Source organism: Pempheris klunzingeri, chromosome 3 (assembly GCF_042242105.1).
Source record: "Pempheris klunzingeri isolate RE-2024b chromosome 3, fPemKlu1.hap1, whole genome shotgun sequence".
NCBI classification, from domain to species: Eukaryota; Metazoa; Chordata; class Actinopteri; order Acropomatiformes; family Pempheridae; genus Pempheris; species Pempheris klunzingeri.
In genome coordinates, this window is record NC_092014.1 from 13511725 (window position 1) to 13532550 (window position 20826).

At 39.9% G+C, this 20826-nt stretch overlaps 1 protein-coding gene across 1 annotated transcript; it reads right to left on the reverse strand.

Moving 5' to 3' along the window:
- Positions 1-2864: 2864 nt before the first annotated feature.
- On the reverse strand, positions 2865-14998 carry LOC139199406 (G-protein coupled receptor 83-like). The gene is made up of 5 exons (XM_070828473.1): positions 14753-14998; positions 13930-14055; positions 5797-5930; positions 2992-3582; positions 2865-2925 (listed from the first exon to the last, which is right to left on the reverse strand). The coding sequence occupies exons 1-5, from the start codon at positions 14996-14998 to the stop codon at positions 2865-2867; spliced, it is 1158 nt and encodes a 385-aa protein (XP_070684574.1).
- Between the last annotated feature and the right edge of the window lie 5828 nt (positions 14999-20826).

A 20826-nucleotide genomic window follows, 5' to 3' on the forward strand; every position in this document is an offset into this window, starting at 1 on the left:
ATCCCACAGGCCACATGCCTGGATCAACCCGCTATCTGTGCCAGGCTGTTTTTCTTCTCAGAGCTGTCAGTCAGGTATACAGCTCCTGGACAAAAATAAGTACATTACAGAGAAAAAAAGTGTATGAAAGCATTTCTACACTGCAGCCGCTATTATACTGGATGTGCTATAACTGGAGAAATGGCTTCAGTGTCTTTGAAAAGACAAAAGAGGACATTGAATCATGCTGATTTTATTGAATATATTGTATTATGACTAAGATTTATCAGTAGTGGTTGTAGTATTTATAATAATGACACAAATGATAAATAATAAATTTAATATTCATAACTGACAGCAAAATACTACAAACAACAGATGTTTAAAGACAGACACAAAAATAGACATATAATGTTACACACATTCCTGAACAATTACCTGTGGAAGATGAAATTACCTAAAGAGACAGAAGATTTTATTTCACCATGTTTTTCCCCGCAACAAACTGGAAATAAAGCAACTGATTCATTAATTACAGTCAGTTACTTTTCTTTTACATAAAAGACATTAATACACGCACATGTACACACATTTCACTCTTTTGATTTTCTAAGACATAAAATATATTTTGTCAGTAAGAAACACTTCACATTTACAATTTCACAATTTCTAATTTTCAGTATCCTTCAGTGCCAGTCATACTTTCACTGTATGAATGGCACCTCAGTCTCCTGTTCCATTTAACAATGCTGGAATACAATAATGTCACACCCTTAAAAGCTGACAATAAATAAAACATATTTTTCAACCACAAAATTCTTCATTTTCAACTGTGATTGTCAAGAGGACATAACAGAAAATCTGTTATATAGCATCTGATTAACGCACACTGTTCTATCTATTGTTCTGGTACAATGAAACACTAATTGTACGTGCACAAAGACACAGTATCACAAATGTTTCATAAACAGCTGATACGTGTTTGGACCTCCACCATGTCAAAATGGTGTAGACTACAGATTCCTTTGTCTTCTTAACAAAAGGCCTCCTTTTGTGAACACAGTTTCCCATAGTCCTTAGCTTTCAGCTACCATTGGTCAATGTTCATCAGATGACCCCAGTCATCCTCAGTAGATTAATAAAAGTAGAGCTCTGACATTGTTCTCTTTCTTTGTCCTGGAGCTTGTCACCTCTTTCTGCCTTACACACACTACGAGTGGCAAAACTACAAAACTGCCACCAGTGGCCCGCCACATAGACGCCCTGTCTGTTGAAGTGTTACTTAAGCACTCGTTGTCTTGGTTGTTGTCAGGGGCTTGTGTACCCTATGAATTTACTGTTATCTTTAATAGCTACAAAATTGAGCTGAGGCCAGCTCATCTTTATTTGTATGACAACACTTTTTCACTTGTACTGTGAACACAGGGTTAGTGTGGCCAGTACAAAGCCTGCAACATGGCAATGTGAAAAAGTCCTGAAGTTCATTTAGCTGCTAACTGCTATGACACAAAATATGTCAGCTGATTTTCAAGCAAACACAAGCACAAAAGCATGTTAACTCTGAGCAGCTAACCAGCGGAGAACAAAGGAGCGACCAGTTGCCACCAACCGGCAAACTGCTGCAAACACAAGATGGACAAGGGCCGCTTTTTGACATTAGAGCCACTCAGGACATTAAGGAGGGAAAGTAACTCTTCCTCAACCCATTCACACCCTGGATAATTAACCAGCTCACCAACCACTCCCTCCCCATATCCCTCCATTCATAATGTTTGCTCCATGACCAATCATGTGCAATAATTTGACCAATCGTGCAATAATTCATGTACAATATGACAATGGTCATTTCAGTTCTGTTTACAAACTAACGTGCAATGGTGGCAATGGAAATAAGCTCTATTGTATTCTTTTCTCATTTTCCAGCCTTGATCATCAACAGATTTGCCAGCTAAGAGAGCAGAACTTTCTTTTGCATATTCACATGTACACACACACACAAACACACAAAACCTCTACTCTGCCAAGACAGCCAAGAGAGAGAGACCGAATCAGTTAAAATGAATATATTTTTCCAAAGATGTGGTGCCCTAAAGAAAGTCACATTATTAGAATTTGGACCTAAATTTCGAAACTGTGAGGTTCTCACTATTGTCAGCTTTCTTCTCAAAAAGCCCCAAATCACAGACTATACAGTCAATGATACAGAGTGATACTGTGAAATGTGAGCGTGAGGATTGAAGTGAAGGTTGAAGTGGCCTCTGGATCAATGTGAACATGACTGCAACTTAGATTCTGAGGCTGAAGAATGGTCCAAAGTTGTAAAGTCTATGAGCAGATGTTGTTACAATTCAGTGATACAGTCTAGGTTTCACAGTTTCATTGATTTTGGGAGGAGAAGGAACGTGTTGCTCTCCCGACAGTCGTGCAGACCTTAAATAAGTTATTTTGGACAAAATGTACATCAGATTCTGTTGCGTAGCATGGTGTGTTGTCATTGGAAAATAACACAGAAAAACCTTAAGTTATGTTATGTTACATGATCAATGAGTCCAGTTTACATCACTTGTGTACTGACTTGTGTGTGATGCATGATTCTCTACTCTTATCTTACCCTCACATAAGCACACTGTTGTGTATATCATGCAATGCTGCAACAGTATTAGGGTGATTTATAAAAGCTGATCGAAAGCTCTGGAACATCTACTAAATGGAAGTTTGAAAAGCAGTATGGAAAGAGAAAAAGCTGGTTAAAGCCACAGTTTCTTCAATTTAAAGCCACCGCAGAGCTTCACAGAGAGCTTCCCTGTCCTCTTTGGAACAAGATGAAATCCTAAAACAGAATCTCAAATACCAAAATCCCATCACCTTGCGGCAGCCGTTTCCAGTCAGCTCACAGCCACGATGGGCTCCACTGAGAGGATATCAGTTCTTCCTGTGACGACCTGCCTGGCAGTGAAGAGCACATGTGTATCCTTTAGGTTGTGGGACTGACCCGAAGAGGCCTGACTCTGCTCTGAGGAGGCATGGCCCGGGTGGGACAAAGCGTGCCCTGGCCTCGAGGACTCGTTGTTGTCGGGCCAGGCATTCCTGTGATGAGGTGCACAGGCAGCTGCGGGGCGGAGCTCTGGCTCCAACCCGACCGCCGCCCTCCGTTTCCTCCTGCACATGTCAAAGAGGAGCCTGAGTTCCTGGCGAAAGGTGGGATTCAGACAGCAGTAGATGAAAGGGTTATAGCAGGTGGAGCTCATAGCCAGCCAATGAAAGCAGAAGTAAAGGGCGTTAGAGGAGTGGATGGCCTGGCTGGACAGCAGCACCACATAGCAGTTAAGTGGGAACCAGCAGACAGCAAACACCCCGACCACCAGGAGCAACATGGCCAATGTCCGACGACGCTTTCGTCTCCGGGCGGCATGCTGAGCTGTTGTGGTGTCACCGATGGCGTTGTGACGCCACAGCCGAAAGGCCACTGTGGTGTAGGAGGCAGTGATGATGAGGAGTGGCAGCATGTAAAGTAATATGAAGGTCAGGAGGTCGATATACTGCCAGTAGACATCTGATGGCTCTGGGAAGTCTGGGACACACAGGCTGCGCTCCTTTTCCTTACTAGTGAGGACAAATACAGCACAGAGGAAGCAAGAAAGATGAACAGATTAGTGAGAGAGGGAAGGAAGTGGGAATAAGTGTCCACCTGCAAACAGCTCGACTGAGAGTTTTTGCATTTTTTTCTTGCCTTAGTTTGCTAATGTTAGCTTACTTAATACACAGTTGTTGGCGATGTCAGTAATGCTACCAACTGTGTGATAAGATAGCTAACATTAGCAAACTAAGGAGGTCGAATAATGTTAATTATGATATCCCATAATAGAGCAGTGCTTTTACTTTTACTACCACTATTACTACCACTCATCTCTTAAATAGTAATCAGCAATTAGGAGAGGCGTTCACCAGATCTGCCGCCACTGACTGGATTGGAGGACAGGATCTGGCTCCACTTTTCTCTGTCTGTCATGGTTGGAGCCGAGTAGCTCTTCCAGCTGGCCTCTCATCTCTGCCAAGACACAGACATTATCTTCTTACTCTCAAGACCTGCCTTAGAGAGGACAGACAGACAGCTGTGCTCCTCGAGCTGTGATTGGTGCACCTCCTTCAAAGCCCGGCTGCCTGGCTGGTTCGGGGTAACATTTGCCACAAGGAAATTGTGCCGTACTGGTTCATGAGAGCACAACACTGCTGGTCTGTTCAGTAGCTGCAGGTCTGCAGGTACCGCCAGGAGGGCAAAGGGATGAATTATTTTTTTTAAACTGGCAATGGGGCAGCTTCGATTGTCAGGTTCCATGAAGACACATCCGCTGTAAGTTTCTTCACATGGATCTTTGGCGTCTTTGTGGTTCTTGGTCTCAGCATTGTAGGCGAGAGAAATTTATTCATTTTCATCCTGTTTCAAAATGAAAAAAGTCTCTTGTTAAATCTCGATTGCCTTCTCTGCCTCGTCTTGCCAGATGCAGCTGTATGATGAGCCACACTTTTCACACTAGTCCACTTGCTGTCCTCGGAGACAGCACTTCTGAACACCTGATGAGCCGCAAATCTGTAGCTGAGATGGGGGATGATGCTGCCTGATGTCTTTCCTGTTTTTGCTGAAGTTTTCATTACTGATCTAAATACCCTGTTGCTGATTTTGATGGTAGCACAGGTCATTATGTCAAACTGTTATGTCAAGTTTTTCTGTTTGTTGACCTTTTCTTTTCAGTTTCTTAACAGTTAAACACTGCCATAGCACATATTGTGTTCTGTATCGTTTTTATTTTGTCTTCTCCAACTTTGTTGATTTCTCTGTCGTCCAGTTCTCTGTCTTTTAACCTCTTGCTCTCCATATGTATTAAAACTAATAGCAGAAAAATCTTACATAGTGTTTTCTGATGGATGTTTGCCGTACTTCTTCCCGTGGATTGATATGGTCCTCAAGAATGGCATACATAGCAACAGTCTATTATACATGGCAACGATGTGAAATATAGAAATAAAAGACCTTAGAGTGCCGTGATTGACCAATCAGAACCAAGTATTCAACAAAGCCATGTAATACATTTCAATAACGTTATTTATAACCTTTTTTCTGTCTGGCTATAAGTAAGTAAGTAATAATTTGAAGCCTAGCAAATGGCAAAGTGGCCACACCCTTAATTATGCACAATTTTAATTCTTAATATAATTTAAACAGGTGAGTTACATAAAAATTCACCCCCAGTACAGTTGAATGGAAAAATTTGCTATAGAGACCAAACCGTTTTTTGTATCAGACTGTAAGCATGTTTATTTTTGCTGTAAATTCGGCCATTTTAACATGAGGGTCTATGGGGATTGATTCGCTTCTGGGGTCAGCCTCAAGCAGCCAATCAAGAAATTGCAGTTTTTGTCACTTGCTTATTTGCTTCATTTTCCAGGTTGCCATGTAGTCATCCTGAACGGCAATAAGACACGATGCATTTTGTTTTCATTTGGAGGACTGCTGTCATATCTGTGCAATGATCTCTCTGACCCTCTTCATTGAGTCAGCTGGTCCCTGGATGTCATTTTTTGAAAATATCATTACAATCCTGTCATTCTGTCCTTTCACATCCCCCTCCTCCACCATGGCCTCTGCGATGTCCAGAGATTCAAATGAAAGTTTCCACCATCCACCTGGTGGCTCTACTCCCTCACCAACTACGTCTAGACTCAGAGGGATCCTGTCTTATCTCCTATTTTGACATGGGCACACACTCCAATTCCAATTTATCTCTCCTTACTAAAATGCATGAATGAGGATCATTTTACCTGTATGTAAAAGTCAGGAGCTTTTGGTAGATAGCGTGTGGGAGGGAGAAGCAGCTGGCCATTATCCAGATGACAGCAACCCAAATGCCGCCGTGGGCCGGAGACATGCGAGGTCTCAAAGGATGTAAAATCACCTGAAAATACACAGATCAAAGTCAGTGGAAACACACACACACACACGCTGAATCAATAAACAAAATACATAATCCATCCACATCTGGGAGTTGAATTCTAATGTCAGCTCCAATTTCTGAAAAATACTCGCATCTAGCATTAGGCCATTTAATTTACTGAAGGCATAGAAAACAGCATGTCTCCTCAATTTTTCTGCGCTGTATTAGAAACTCTTTTCTGTTATACAAAGTGAAATGAAACTGACAACACTCCACACAAGGTCGTGCTTACTGCAGAAAAGAATTAATATATTTATGTGTAAGGATTTGGTGGCACAGAATATATATAATTTGTCTAGAATATCTTGCTCAACAGGCATGTATTTACCAGGTCTATATGGTCTATTGCATCACGTATTGATTGTCCTTCACCATGTAAAGGCATGAAATAGAGAACCTAAAGAAGTCACATTAAGAGTAACACAATGTGCTCCACACTGAACTTGAATGAAGCTCAAGTCCATTTCGCAAAACAAATTGTTTTACAGACAAATGAATCAATGCCATGAACAAGATGACACAGATTAAAACAATATTCTTTATTAAATCATATAATACAACCATTTATCTGGTTTTAGGGTAATGAAAAAAAGAACAGAGAGCACATGTATAGATCCCCAGGTGGTCGAAGTTATTGAGAAAAAAGATCAAAAAGTAAATCAAACACACAACTCAGTGCTCCTATCCAACTTCTATATGTGGACATGATGCTACAGGTTTGTGTGTGTAAAAAACTGGGCAATACATTGTTAACTGGTATTTCTAACAATGATTAACCCGGCTAGACCTAACCCCACTTCCCCAACCCTGTTGGAGGTGGATATTCCAAATTCAACAATGCATGTTTATTGTGACATTTGAAGATTTTTTTTTTTGTTAATGAGTTTGTAACAGGATGCACACACACACACACACACACACGCTTTAACAACACAGAATGTGACTCACTACCTGCTGCTCTGCTACCTTGCTCGGCACCTTAGTTAATGCAGACTCAAAAGTACAATACTAACACCAAAGGAGACTGTCATGCTCTCTTGGTTGCAGCACGTGTGTTCTTTGTTCTGGTCCAGCCGCCTACTGCATGATAAGAAGAGAGCGTGATTAGTTGGTGTCAATCAACGCGCCTGGTGCGGCTCTCCTGAGCCATCCTCACTCTGCTCTCTGCTGCTGCTGAATACCAACCATGCCCACCTCCACAGTCTCCTAACAGTGTTTTATCATTTTTTAAACATTTTGCGCACAAGTAAGTTTCTTATTATCATTATTATTATAATAATATAATATATATATTATTATTGTTAAGATATCCCCTTCACTTCACTTCACTTCACTTCACTTCACCGTGGGCAACGAATAAAAGATGAGAGCATAATAATATACACGTATTATACAGTATAATAGAGTCACAGGGGCCATTCTCCTTCAGTGAGTATTTTTACTAGTAGCACCCCTAATTATACACTGTTGCCCATAAAGTTGGAATTAAATGTTTTTTACCTCTTCTCATGAAATGATTGTGACAATTAGATTTATTCTTGATAAATAAAGTGTATATCTTCTCAACTTTATTGATCAAACTGTTCCAAACATATCACAGTGAAACTCAAACCACAATTAACCTTTGCAAACTGTGTATTCAGGCAAAAAGGAGCTTCACAAAATTGGGGGTATTGAACAATTATTCCAACTTTATGGGCAACAGTGTACTAACATTATTTTATTTAAGTAGCCGTTTCTTTGCTCAACTCTTACTTGACAGTGAGTTTTTTTTACAGTGTGGTATCAGCACTTTTAAAAGCCTTTAAATATTTCTTCCACCAATGTTACTTAGAAGCTGGAAGTGACTGCTAAAATATATGCTAAAACAAATTCTTGAAATAATGAAGACAACTTATACTTTGGCTGGTATTATAGTAATATAAAGGTGAGAACTGCTACAATTTAAGAAAGAGCAGGTTACAGTATTTCATAGCATGCCGTTTCCTGAATACTCAAACATAAGATAAGTCTACTTGTTGTTGTCCTCCTGCTTTGAGCAGACTTGTTGGTATTCCTGGCATTACGTCTAAAGCACCAATGTAAATATTGTCTAGAAAACATGCTGCCGTTGTGATCATAACCACAGCAGATCTTGAAGACGCCTCCACTTTAATTTCATCTTTCCTAAGGCCTGCCGTACAGCCACCCTCCCATGACTAATCTTTTAATCTTCATGGCTGAGTTCTGCAGATGGTCTTCTTCAGTAATGGCCCTATTGTTACACTCAGGTATGTTGACTAATGGGAAGGCCCGTGCACTGTAGGCATTGTGTCCCATCAAGCTGTACTCACACATCTTCTCTTGCTATGTAGTATCCTAGCATCAACATCCTTTGTGGACGACCAACGAAAAAATGTGTATGTTTTTAACTATTTTGGATGTTTTTTGAAGCAGTAATAAAACTAAAATGTTACTGGCATGAACAGTTAACAGTATATAAGCTCTGTTGTGAATGTGTGGAGATTTGCCTGGGCTGAAGTTAATTTCCAGACCTGATTACTGACCCAGTCTGGCCCTGCAAAGCGTGGAGCATTTTTCAAGCAAAAGCTCATTTCAAACACAGCCTTTTGTTACGAGACAGTACAGTGTGGGGCTAACTTCATGCTAGCATGCAACACAGTACATAGATATCTTTGAGATCGCCTGCTGTTATTTCTACACATTCTGATGGCTCTGATAGTTGATTGTTGCATGTTTAAAACTAAAATCCTGACTAGATCTAACATATTGAACCTTTGAAGTGCATGGCAACTGAGCAAACTCAGTCTAATAATGAAGATTATGTGAGATGATTAAAAGCTCCAGTCCAGTCCTCAGGGGGTAGGATAGACATAAGTTTGCACATGTGCACATGGTTGTCATGTGCGAAAAGTTGCTCACAAGCTTGGAGGAAAAACTAAATATATTAAGTTAATACCGAATTATTCTGCACTAAAGTCAGTGTGACGTTTGTATACATTATGACTGATGAAGGAGACGCTGCAAGATGAAATGAAAGCTGTGACCTGAACGCTATCTTGGAGGAACTTGGGTCACATTGTGGTGAGTTTAAGACACTCAAATAACAGAGTGCATCCCTTAAATCAGAGATGCATACCTCCCTCAAAAATATTTTTGGACTGTAAAGTGGAAAGTCTTGAGCAACTTCGCTGAAAAGCGAGAGGGGCTGAAAGCTGAGATGAACAATAAAGTAAGGAAAATTCTAGATAACTCAGATTTAGATATTGTACAGATTTCTCCTAGAGTGGGTGTGATCAAGGTAAAACTGGATGAAGCAAAGCACCTGGTCATTAAATTCCAGTCTGAGGTGTCTATAATTACTGTTTTGCTTCCGAAAGAAAGGGAGAAAAGAGTGAATCCCTTTGTAGAGAGTGAAATCTTTACTATCTGAGGGCTTAAATTGTGATCCTATACTGCTTATCACTGATGTGGAACAGATGAGGCCAAGAGGACGGGGGGCCAAGTGTTATCAAGGTGGAATTTCAAGCCCAGCAGGATGAAATGGATATCCTTTGTCGTAGGCAGAGTTGAAGAGATAATTAAAGATTTGTTCACGTTTTCATTCACCCTGCAAAGTCACGGAGACATGGAGAAGCTGCTCGACTTGAATTTTAGAACCCTTCTCTTTTCTATGCCATATTTTGTTTTGGTTGAATAATTGTATTATTTATTTAATTTGTATTGTCTACACTAACAGGACACAATTTCGTTTTTCTTTTTCATGTCATTTTCCATGACTGACTTCACATTGTATACAGAAACTAGTTTATTTTGTGACTTACTGCTCTCAACAAAGCCAGGTCTTTTATTTTACATGTAGGCACAGGCTACAGGCTATCTATTTGCTCATAAGCCTACATGTGAGCTGATTTAAATTTCAAGTTTATTGTCATTCCCCTACTTACAGGTTATGCAGATTTGTTTTTAAGTACAGTAATTTATTTGATGTGATTATTGCACATTTTGTACCCATTTTCTTTTCAATGAGAGGTCTCATTAGACTCTCAATTACAATAACAGCAAAGTAATAAAGGGTCTGTGACAAATAAGGATTGGCATATTGAGCAATTGAAGAAATATTTTAAAGATTTGCTTTAAAAGCATGCACTCATATCATTCAAATGACATTTGGACCCTTTTTTACAAAAGGTAAAACTCGATGTGCCTGAAAATGTCAAATCGTACAAACCCAAAAAAATGAGAAATATTAAATATTCTATCCATCACAAGTATATCTAAGTGTACTCATAAAAATAACGGCTTGATTTCAAAATATCACATGAAAATGGATTTTATTGGGATTGTCTCTAAATTTAAACAGTATGTGTTTTTGCATTATTGAGCGGGACATGCTGAGAACACCTCTAAATAATCTTTGACAAATGATGTAAAACTTGTTATACAGAGAGAGAATCATGTGAGTTTAGAGCTGCGTGTCACAATTTTTCCACGGCAGTCCTCTTTCTGTGAAGAAAACTGTATGTCAGTGTGACACAACATCTACATTTTCAGGCTGTCTATGCTTGCAAATATTCTGGTTCTCTGTCAGGAGTTTTGAATGATGCGAATTCACAGCTTCTGGCTCAGAGATGATGTGACAGAGAAGGAGGTCGGGTTCTTCACACCCAGCTGTTGCATGCAGCTCACGTCCACGTCATCATCCACAACCTGCATGACAGAAGACTTATCTGACCAGAATGAACTTGTCTGTCAGATCCTGCTGACAGTCAGTGGATGTTGAGAGAGATGTTTTCTGGTATGTTGCAGAAATCTTGCACAGAAACATGACATTTTCCTTCCACCGAGTTACTGCTGGCTCCTCAGAGGTCGCTTGGTGACCTTTCAGTGTACCTCACAGCTGGGACACTCAATGGGACTGATGTATTAAACTTTGCAACAGCTTCCTTGGATCTCCAAAGGTATCCTGCGCTCGAGGGTTGATCCTTCAATAAGTTGTGCGTTTTAAGCTTTTTGCACTGCTGTATTGGCAATATGCTGTATCCAAAACAACCCCCGATCAGTAGCTCCTTTCCTGTGTGATTTCTGACTGAGGTTCTACGTGACCCTTTGGAAGGCACAGAGAAAAGAAATGTTCTTTCTTGCTCCTGTATTTTTGATCACTGGTCCATCACTGATGACATGTCGAGCACGAGGTGGTGTGTTCCATTTGTCTGTGGCATCCCAGAGTAGCATTGGAGAAAGATGATGAGGCTGTATGCTCTTCACAGGTGTGGAGTGTAATCTGCTTGCAGCAGGCAGGATTTCACTGCTGGATTTACAGCCATAGTCCTCAGAGTCTACATGTCTACATGAATGCAGATGTCATCCTCACGTTGTGTTTCTATCAGCTGTCTGAGTGTGTTGGAATGGTGGAGCTATTAATCAATTGGTGCGTAGTGCGACAGTCCAGCTTCTTGTTATGCAAAACCAGCAGATCATAACACTATCCTCTATGTGTGCAAAGTTAACTGAGCTTTTCCCTTCTTCAGATGTGACCACGGCTGCCATGTTGGAGCAGCTGCCTCCAGAGGTCTTACAAACTCACACTCATCAAGCACATGTATTTCTGTCAGTCTTTGCTGTTGTTACATGCAAAGGAGAGTATCTCACAAATTGTCTTAACAACAATTGGAGGTGTCTGCTGACTGTTGCATTGTACTATGCATGGAGCTCCTCCAGAGACTGAAGCAGTACTCTCCTTTGTGACTATTCTCATCCCTACAAAGAATTATGGCCACTTTCTCTCCACAACTGTGATGTTTGCCTTTTGTCTCTCTGTTTCTTCTTTCTGCTGACCATTTTGTCTTTTTTCTCTTGCCTCTCCAGCCTCCTCTGTCTTTTGTGTCTTTTGTTTTGCTGCCTGGACTTCCCCATTGATTTTGAGAAGTTCAGACTTAAGCCTTTCGGCTCTCTCAGTACTGGGCTGTAGTATTTCTTTGTTTTTTCCTTTCCTTCCCTCACAGGGGTTGACGATACTATGGGCTTATTATAGTCATGATCATCGAGGTGATTATGCATGGGCTCAGGATTGTCTAGCAACTGAATCTGCTCATCTGCTGATATGTGGAGTTAAGTTGAGAACATCAGCAAGCAGCGTTTAATTTCTTCTACCATTACTCTATTACTCTCTCCACTTTCCCTCATCTTCTCCTGCTTTTGTTTTGTTGGGAAGCTCAGACACTGCAGTTTTTTTGGTCTTTCCTTGCTTTTTCTTCCTCTGAAAACTATAAATAAAATACAAAAAAAGAGCAATCAGCCTATAGTGCTTGTTAAAATGACCTCCTTCTATTATCACCTCAACCTCTCATTTCTACTGTATGGTCTGTATATGTAGTGTATTGTCTGTCCACTCATTATTAAATCCATTTCGCGTACTTATTTAGAAAATGGCCAGATTAGTTAAAATCCACACCACGTTATCACTGCCACCAGCTGCCAGGCAGCATGTGTGGGTCGACCCGCAGGTCAAACCCAGACAGTTATTCGAAAACATCACAGGTTTGGGCGAACAGTTCTAAAAGTAACATAACAGCGCTCTGAGTAGCCTAAGTTATCAACACATCCTGCATGACATTACGGAAACATTATGTCTCCAATAGTCCACCTTCCTCCTTCCCTTCCCCCCTCCCTCTGCCTCGTCTCTCAAACACACACACCTCGGAGAGCACCGTGGGGCTCTGTCCTTGTCTCAGTCCTCAGTCCTGACACTTGTGCCGCTCATTAAGTTGGCAGTTCACATGTCAGCTCCGGTTTGGGTGGTTGACTAACGCATATTTTTGTGGGTTTGGCGGTGCAAGTTGGCATTCAACTAAAAGTTCATATTTTGTTTGAAAGCCTCTATACTGACTGACAGCTGCCTCATTGTTTTATTTTTAGTATTCATAGTATTCATAAAGTATATATCAGGTCCCATGTGGCGAAGCTATTGATGTTATCCGGCTAACTTGAAGGATTTGCTCACACCCACTCCTCAAACATGTGCCAATCATGAATTCAAGGCTATTGTTTTTCATGAAAGGCAGCAGCTGGCTGATGCCTTTTGTCCTGAAGTGTTGCCGTAAATATTGATGGAGAGCTTATGGGGAGCAGTGTTGTGTGTAGAAATGGGTGTGTGAACAAAGCCACCAAGACAACTCACTAACAGCCTACTGTAGCTGTAGTGAAACACAGGCCTCAAGTCCTAGTGGTTCTAGTATAATAGAAATGATGGAAGGGTGAACATAATTTATTAGAGAATGCATGAAAGCACCTTGAGTGCACTTGTCCTCTCCACTTTACTCAATGATTTGATAAAATTAAAGGAATAAATTGAACAAGAATTCCAACTGCATGCAAGCACTAAGAAGTCACCCAGCTTAAGTACACACTGAGTGGTTATTACTATAGAAGGCTGTGAATTAGTCATCAAATCACATTCTGTACTTTTAGCTTTTTGATATCTTCAAAAATGTGATCTGAGGCCGACCCCCACCTCTGGATGAAATTACAGAATGTACTCAGACTTTTTCTCAAGCAGGTATGGACAGATGAAAATGTCAGTTAGAAGGCACCAGAATATACAAAATAACATCTACTCTGTTAAAAACATTTTCAGTGCTTCCTACACCCATGGGTTTAATCTTTAACAATGAGTTGTACGTTATAAACTAAGCACGTGTTTCTACTGTAAAAATCTAATCTCAATCGCAACTAGTAATTGTAACTTTTAGGACCTTAAACAAAAAGCACATTATCTAGACTTATTATGTTATTGCCAGAATATCAGGAGCACACCCTCCGACCAAAGCATTCACCTTCACGGCATAAATTCGCACCATAGCGTTCAGCACATCACACAGTAAGTGGCATCAAACTATGAAGCTGTGACGCTCTCCAAGGACAGAAGAGCATCACACCTCATCCCCTGATGTAGACAAACCTGTCGTCGGTCCAGTGCGATGGCGGTGAGAGTGAGAGTGGAGACGTGAAGGGAGCAGTACTGCACAAAGCGACTGATGTGGCACATTGTCCTCCCAAACACCCAGGTGCTGTTCACAAAACGGACCTGAGGGAACAACCACACACACACACACACACACACACACACACACAGTAGGTCATGTACAAACATCATCCATCATCAAAGATAAGACATCATCAAGTCCAGGCACGTGATGACTGATCAAATGATCAAAACCCTGTGAAGTCCTGTGTTTCTAAGTTTATATCTAATTTGCAATGGGAATATAAGTTTTTGTTAATTTCACTCAGCTAGGGACCAGATGGGACCTGGACAGATGAATGCATTAGTTCATTATTCTCTCTCGCGCACACACACACACACACACACACACACACACACACACGGATGCCTCCCTTCTCTCTGTGGTGGAACAAATGGCGCCATCTTTTGGTGTTAATATCACTTAATACTTTGATCAGCACAGGTACAGCAGCGATGTGCAGACATTTCTAAAGTATAAGGGTAGTGGGGGGGTAGAAAACAAGGTGAAAACCATGAAATGTGAAAAAAAAAAAACACACAAAAACTTGGTTTTAGAGGTAAATTAGACCTGTTTAAATATTTCACCAGTCTACTTAAACCCCTCCAAAAAAGTCTTTCCCACTTTGTTTCTTTGCAGTGTAACACCATGAGCAGCCTGTCTGACTGAGCTGTTTCCCCTTTATCCTGCAGCAGGAGGAGCGCAGACAGGGAGCCATGTCCACCTGTGAGCTCCAGTAAAGGTAAAGCCGAGTCTTACCAGGGTGAACGGTGTGTTGAGGACTGTGATGAAGATATCAGCCACAGCGAGGTTCATTATGAACAAACTGGTGGCCGACTGGGTGCGCTTGTTTTTCACCACCACGTGGCACACCAGGGTGTTCCCGAACAGGGAGATGACGATGATCAGAGAGTACGCGGCCACCAGCAGCGCCTTGATGCTGCTGTCCTGAGACTCCCCGCCGCGCCGCTTCTTGCTGGCCAGAGAGCGCCAGTCCTCCAGCATCCCCTCGTCAAAGTCCGGGAGGAAAAATCCAGAAGTTCTGTTGTCCGACTGCCCCGAGGCGTTAAATAAACTCTCAGAGTAAGAAAAGAGCCGCTCTCCGAGAAGTGAGGAGTCGTTGAGTCCGTGTCCCGCTGCTGCTGCTGCTGCCGCCCTGCTGATCCAGAGGAGAGCAGACACCCAAACACACACAGCTCCCATCTTATCAGCTTTACTTTACTGTTTCTCTCTCTATACATACATATATATATGGTTATATATATGTATGTATATATGGTTAAACCGTGCCACCTGTCAGCTGGCCGTCACTGAAGTGATGAGGAGCTGCTGAGGCATGAGCAACAAGTTCTCAGTCCTCAGCAGCGCGAGGGCAGTCTTTAAACCTGAAGTGTGCACGTGCGCGCGCATGTGTGTGTGTGAGAGAGAGAGAAATAGAACGAGGGAGAGATGGAGAGAGAGAGAGAGAGAAAGTAAGACAGATTATGTTTTATTTCTCTCTTGCAGCACTGAGCACTTCAGGTGTGGAGGTGAGGGCAGAAAGTGAGAGTCTCCAGGGAAGGATCATCCATCCTCCTGTCATCCATCCTCTGGCTGATCTGACTTAAACTTTATCACGGCCAGTTTACTGGACAGCACAGTGGTGTCATGTAATGTTTGCCCGCAGGCTGGGGCAGCTGCTTTGAAAGTCAGATACGCATCTGTCCCTTAAGAATCTGCATGCGTTCAGATACAAAGAGGAAACTCTTTCGGGCAAATGAGTTCCCCATCTAGCACAGGCAGCCAATTAGTCAGAACAACACGCTGTGTGTGTGTGTGTGTGTGTGTGTGTGTGTGTGTGTGTGTGGGTGTGAGGGACACCCTGTCCTTTTTAAATGTCTGTCTCTGTAATGAAGTTAAACTCGCCAAAGGCTAATGCAGCCTATAGATTCATTCACCCTCAGGCACAAGTATGGAATATAAGATGTATATATGCAATTAACATCCAGTTTCTGTAACACTGGGCGATCCATGTTACCCATACAGTATGTCATCTGCCAAGTAAATAAAGTAGAAGAAATTAAGTGACTGTAGGGCCTTCATTATTTCAGTTTATGTTGTGATTACATATGTATCATGTTAGTATTCGTGGATTCACTTTATTCCCTGCACTGTCCCTCAGCTCTCGTTTCCTACTCTTCTAACACACTGCTGTAAAGGAGGCCAATGTCAGCTTTCATGGAAATTATTAATGGCTTTCTTCTCAGTTTACACATAACACGTGTCAGCATAACCACCGATCATACACTTGACTAATGCAAACTTCTTCATCTTCTCTCTTTTTAAACTTCTCTTGAATTCCCAAACTACAGTTAGCCGAGTAGTTCACACAGGACATGTCCTATAATATTTTCTATTTACTGCCTTACTCATATATTTAATGTCTTATTAATGAAGTTACCATTATCTAATCACTAATTACAAACTATTGTATTATACACAATGCATAGAAAGTCATTCTTTTTACCCCAAACAGGTTTGATCCAGAGAGAGAGAGAGCACCTGTGTTTGCACGAGCACCTTTAAGAAACCTAATGAAAAAACAACCTTTGGTTAACTGACAGTCAGTATTAAGTCCCCACCATCGAGGGGGTAAATACTTAACACAGAAGTCACCTTAAAAGCTTAAAAGCTTTTAACACGTCTCCACTCAATAATCCTTGAAAAACTCTTCTCGCTGTTCTCAGCATGAAGCAGCACAGCAGCTAATCTAATTCCAAATGCACCAATGCAACCAAAACACTTAGTACACCTCAACACCGACTACTGCACCAGAACACGTTGGGACATTTGTTACCCAACAGCCACATTTTGTCATTCAAACTCAATGCTTTAATGTGCTTCAGTATACTTTATTTTTCCTAAACTCAAATAAGAGAATAAGAATAAGAATAAGAATGACTTATTCTATATATATTCTATATAAATAATGTGATACAAGACAAATTGGTATAGATTCACTACACCCACCTGTTTTCATTCACTGTTTGTACTTAACCCTTGTATGGTGTTTGGGTCTGTGGGACCCGTTCATTATTTTTTCTAACTCAGACTCATTGGCCTTGGCTCATATTGATGAGTCTGAGTTAGAAAAAATGATTAATCGTATAGTTTTCCTTTTGATAAAGAACATGAAAACGGATTAAATCGGGTCCACAAACCCGAACACCATACAAGGGTTAAACCTTCAAAAAGTAATGTATTATAATTTTTATTTGACCAACACAATTGGCAAACATTTATTTTTGTCTCAGAGGAAAATGTAATATTTTAACTGCTGGGCTTCATACCATTTCAAATCATAAGTTCAAATCAAAATTCCTGAAACCCTGTTAAGGTGTTTTATAGCCTGTGATTTCAAAGTTGTTCATCGAATTTCAGATTTGCAATAATATGTGGCTGAGGATATTTAACATGAAATTATCTGCCTTAAAGCATAAAGTCTTCTTTAATTAGTATTAAGCTGCATCACCCAACAAAGCACTCCAGTGTGTGTGTGTGTGTGTGTGTGTGTGTTTCCATCAAATCTTCTACCATGGCTGTTGAAACGGGATGAAGACGGTTCACTTCTCTCATTTAACCCCTTGAAGGTCCTCAGAAATAATCGCGTTAAAGATCCTTACACACATAAATGTGTATGCATAAAAACAAGCCATAAAAATGTTAAAAATCTTTCTTTTTTTAAAATTTTTTTTAAATAGTTTTTTAGACCAGCATCAGCCCTAATCATACATATCAAATTTTAATTAGTTTTTTAAAAAATTAACCCTTAAATTGCCATGTTTTTGTCATGATGCGCATCATTTTATGGTCTAAAATACACAAAAAATACATGAAAAAAATTGAGAACTCTGAAAAATTCACCATCTTGCAAAATTATAAGCAATATGCATGAAAAACTGATAAAATATGCTAAAAATAAAAATCATAACACACTAGAAAGTGCTGAAGACCCTCAAAGGGTTAATCAGTGCACTTGTCACTTTCACATATTTAATCAAACTGGACTTTCTGCTTTACATTCACACTGCTGCTTTTTCCACAGCACAGGCCATTATTCTTTTGTGCAATCAATCATCCCCATCATCATCCTCAACAGCCATCTCATTATTAACATCATTACTGTTCCATTCTTTAAATCGATCATTAAACTACGGTTAATTTCAATATTACTTTGTTTATGTCATTATTGTTATTCACAATGTATTACTTTTGTCTATTTTCATTTTTCTGAGTTTTTTTGTAATCTCTCTGAAGGTGAATATTCTTGTAGTAACAATGTCCTTTGGCAGCCGTCTGCTATCAAAACATTAACAGTATTAATTGTATTGTTTGTGAAGGACACTTTCATGTTTTGGTGTTGAGAAATGTTAAAGCTATGTGGTTTCAGCAATAGCGGGAGCCATAGCAACCATCACAACAATGATAGAAAATGTAGCAGAATCTATCTAGATCATATTCACCCACTGAACAATGATTGTGCACATCAAATGTCATCAAATGTCATCATTTTAATGCTAAAACCATTTTGCAGATATGTCCTGAACTCCTGCATTCGTTGTGTCCAACAAGGTCATGTGGCTGGTGCTCACAACCTTTCCACCTCCATGAGGAACTTATTCCACAGATTTACTCTTTTACATCACATGGTTTTTCTGCTCTATTTCTATTTTTTAGACATTGATGTAGAAGCATGTTTTGTACTGCAGTCTAATTTGAAGTAGTTTTATGTTGCATTATTATTGTAAAATGAACACTTTTTGTAAACGTGCAAAATAGACTGTAGAGTATGAGTGTGTAAACAGTTCAAGTTTGAAGGATGACTGGATTTTGTGTGAAAGCAATGTGTAGTCCATACTGATTTCAGTTGTGCTTTTGAAAATGTGATCTGTGTGGTGAGAAATGCGTGTTATCAATTGTGAAAAGAAAAAAAACACATAAAAAACTTATGTTTGTGCAGTACAGCTCACATGCATTAGTGAAGGAACAGACAGCAGCAACTGTTAAAAATATGAGCTTTACAGTAGCCAAAACTACCAGCAGTCAGCAGCCTGGTGGTTCCTCTCCTCTACTAGAAAATCATTAAACCAAATACATTATTATTTCTCTGCAGAGGCTAGCCACATTCTTCACATGAATTATTTACTTGATCACGTGTCTGCTGATAATCTGGTGGGTTTTGAGTGGAATTGTAATCAAAATGTAGGCATTTTTTCTGTTATAATCCAACAGCAATCCATAAATCAAATGACTTGACAGAAAATAAAAAGTAATAAGCAAGGTTAAAGCTAGAAATTTGGTTGCATAAGAAGGGCAGAGAAAGTGCAGCCAGGCTTGGAGTCACCGCTCTGACTGTTGTGAGTTACCAGCATGAAGCATATAACGGCTGAGCTGAAGAAAGAGAGACAAATTTGTGTAATGTGACTGACTGTCGACAGGCCGAAAGAAGCCTGGCTGTTCTAACACGCCCATCTAGCTCTACGCTACCAAGCTAGCCAATACTAAGAAGCTAGGCTATATGCTACTCTGCGTTGCCGCTGCTCAATTTTTTTGTTGGATACTTTCAAAATATATTTTACTTTTCTGTGTTTCTCCATGTTACAGATCCTGCCTTTAACATCTGGAAAGAGACAGAATTGGACTATAATGATGATGCAGGGTGATTATGTATGTCAAAGACAGAAATTATTCTGCAAATGTGACATGTTGTAGCCAGATATGAAAATTACTTTTGCTATGAACATGATGTGGACAATAAATTGCATTATTTTGAATTACTTACCAGCCCAGATTCATCTCGGATGATGATTTCCTCTGAGTCACAATTTTAAACCATTTGAAGTAATTATTTGTGTGAAAAATTCATACAAAGCAATGAATATAATAGTGTTAGATTCATTCCCACATTCATTAATTAACACAAATATCTGATATCTTAATCCATGCTTAAGTGATGAATGACGATAATAGGAAATACAGAGAGTGTGAGGAAATGGCGATCACTTCACATGTTCACATATAAATAATTCAGTATTTTTTCACATTTATGTAATACCGCATCTGTACTAGTTACATGTTGACATATACCATATATATATATACACTGTTGCCCATAAAGTTGGAATAATTGTTCAATACCCCCAATTTTGTTAAAGCCTGAATACACAGTTTGCAAAGGTTACTTGTGGTTTAAGGTTCACTGTGATATGTTTGGAAGAACAAAGTTGAGAAGATATACACTTTATTTATCAAGAATAAATCACATTGTCACAATCATTTCATGAGAAGAGGTAAAAAACATTTTATTCCAAATTTATGGGGAAATCTACGATCAAAGGATACAAGTGGAGCCTAACAAATGACTGAACTCACGGATGGATTTCTGTCATCCATCATTGTAATCTGTGCAAATTAAATTTGGAATCCAAACTGAAACAATTTGTTATTTTGTTATTCATTCATGAATGCTCAAGTCAAAATAGGAAACGAAAAAACAAGCCATGGACTAAACTTGATTTTGATTATTTATGTGTCTCAAGTCTGTAACCAAGAAATTACTGACTTCATGTGTTGCACTTGATGGCCTGACTTTGCAGCTTACAATGCGATGCACTACCTGATTTAATATAATGATTATGAGCTTGAACATCCACAAGTATGTATTAACTATGCATTATTGCTTATTTAATTATTATCATATTCATTACATTAATTCAGGTAACACCATCATTCACCATCCCAGTTATCTAGAGCAAGACACAAAGGTCCAAAGGACATCAGATAATCTATGTAAT

Coding starts and splice junctions, on each gene's coding strand:
- LOC139199406 (XM_070828473.1), bottom strand. CDS start 14,998: ATGCTGGAGGACTGGCGCTCTCTGGCCAGCAAGAAGCGGCGCGGCGGG. Junction 14,056..14,752: donor TCAACACACCGTTCACCCTG/GTAAGACTCGGC, acceptor TTGTTCCCTCAG/GTCCGTTTTGTGAACAGCAC. Junction 3,583..5,796: donor CTCCTGACTTTTACATACAG/GTAAAATGATCC, acceptor TGTCCTCACTAG/TAAGGAAAAGGAGCGCAGCC.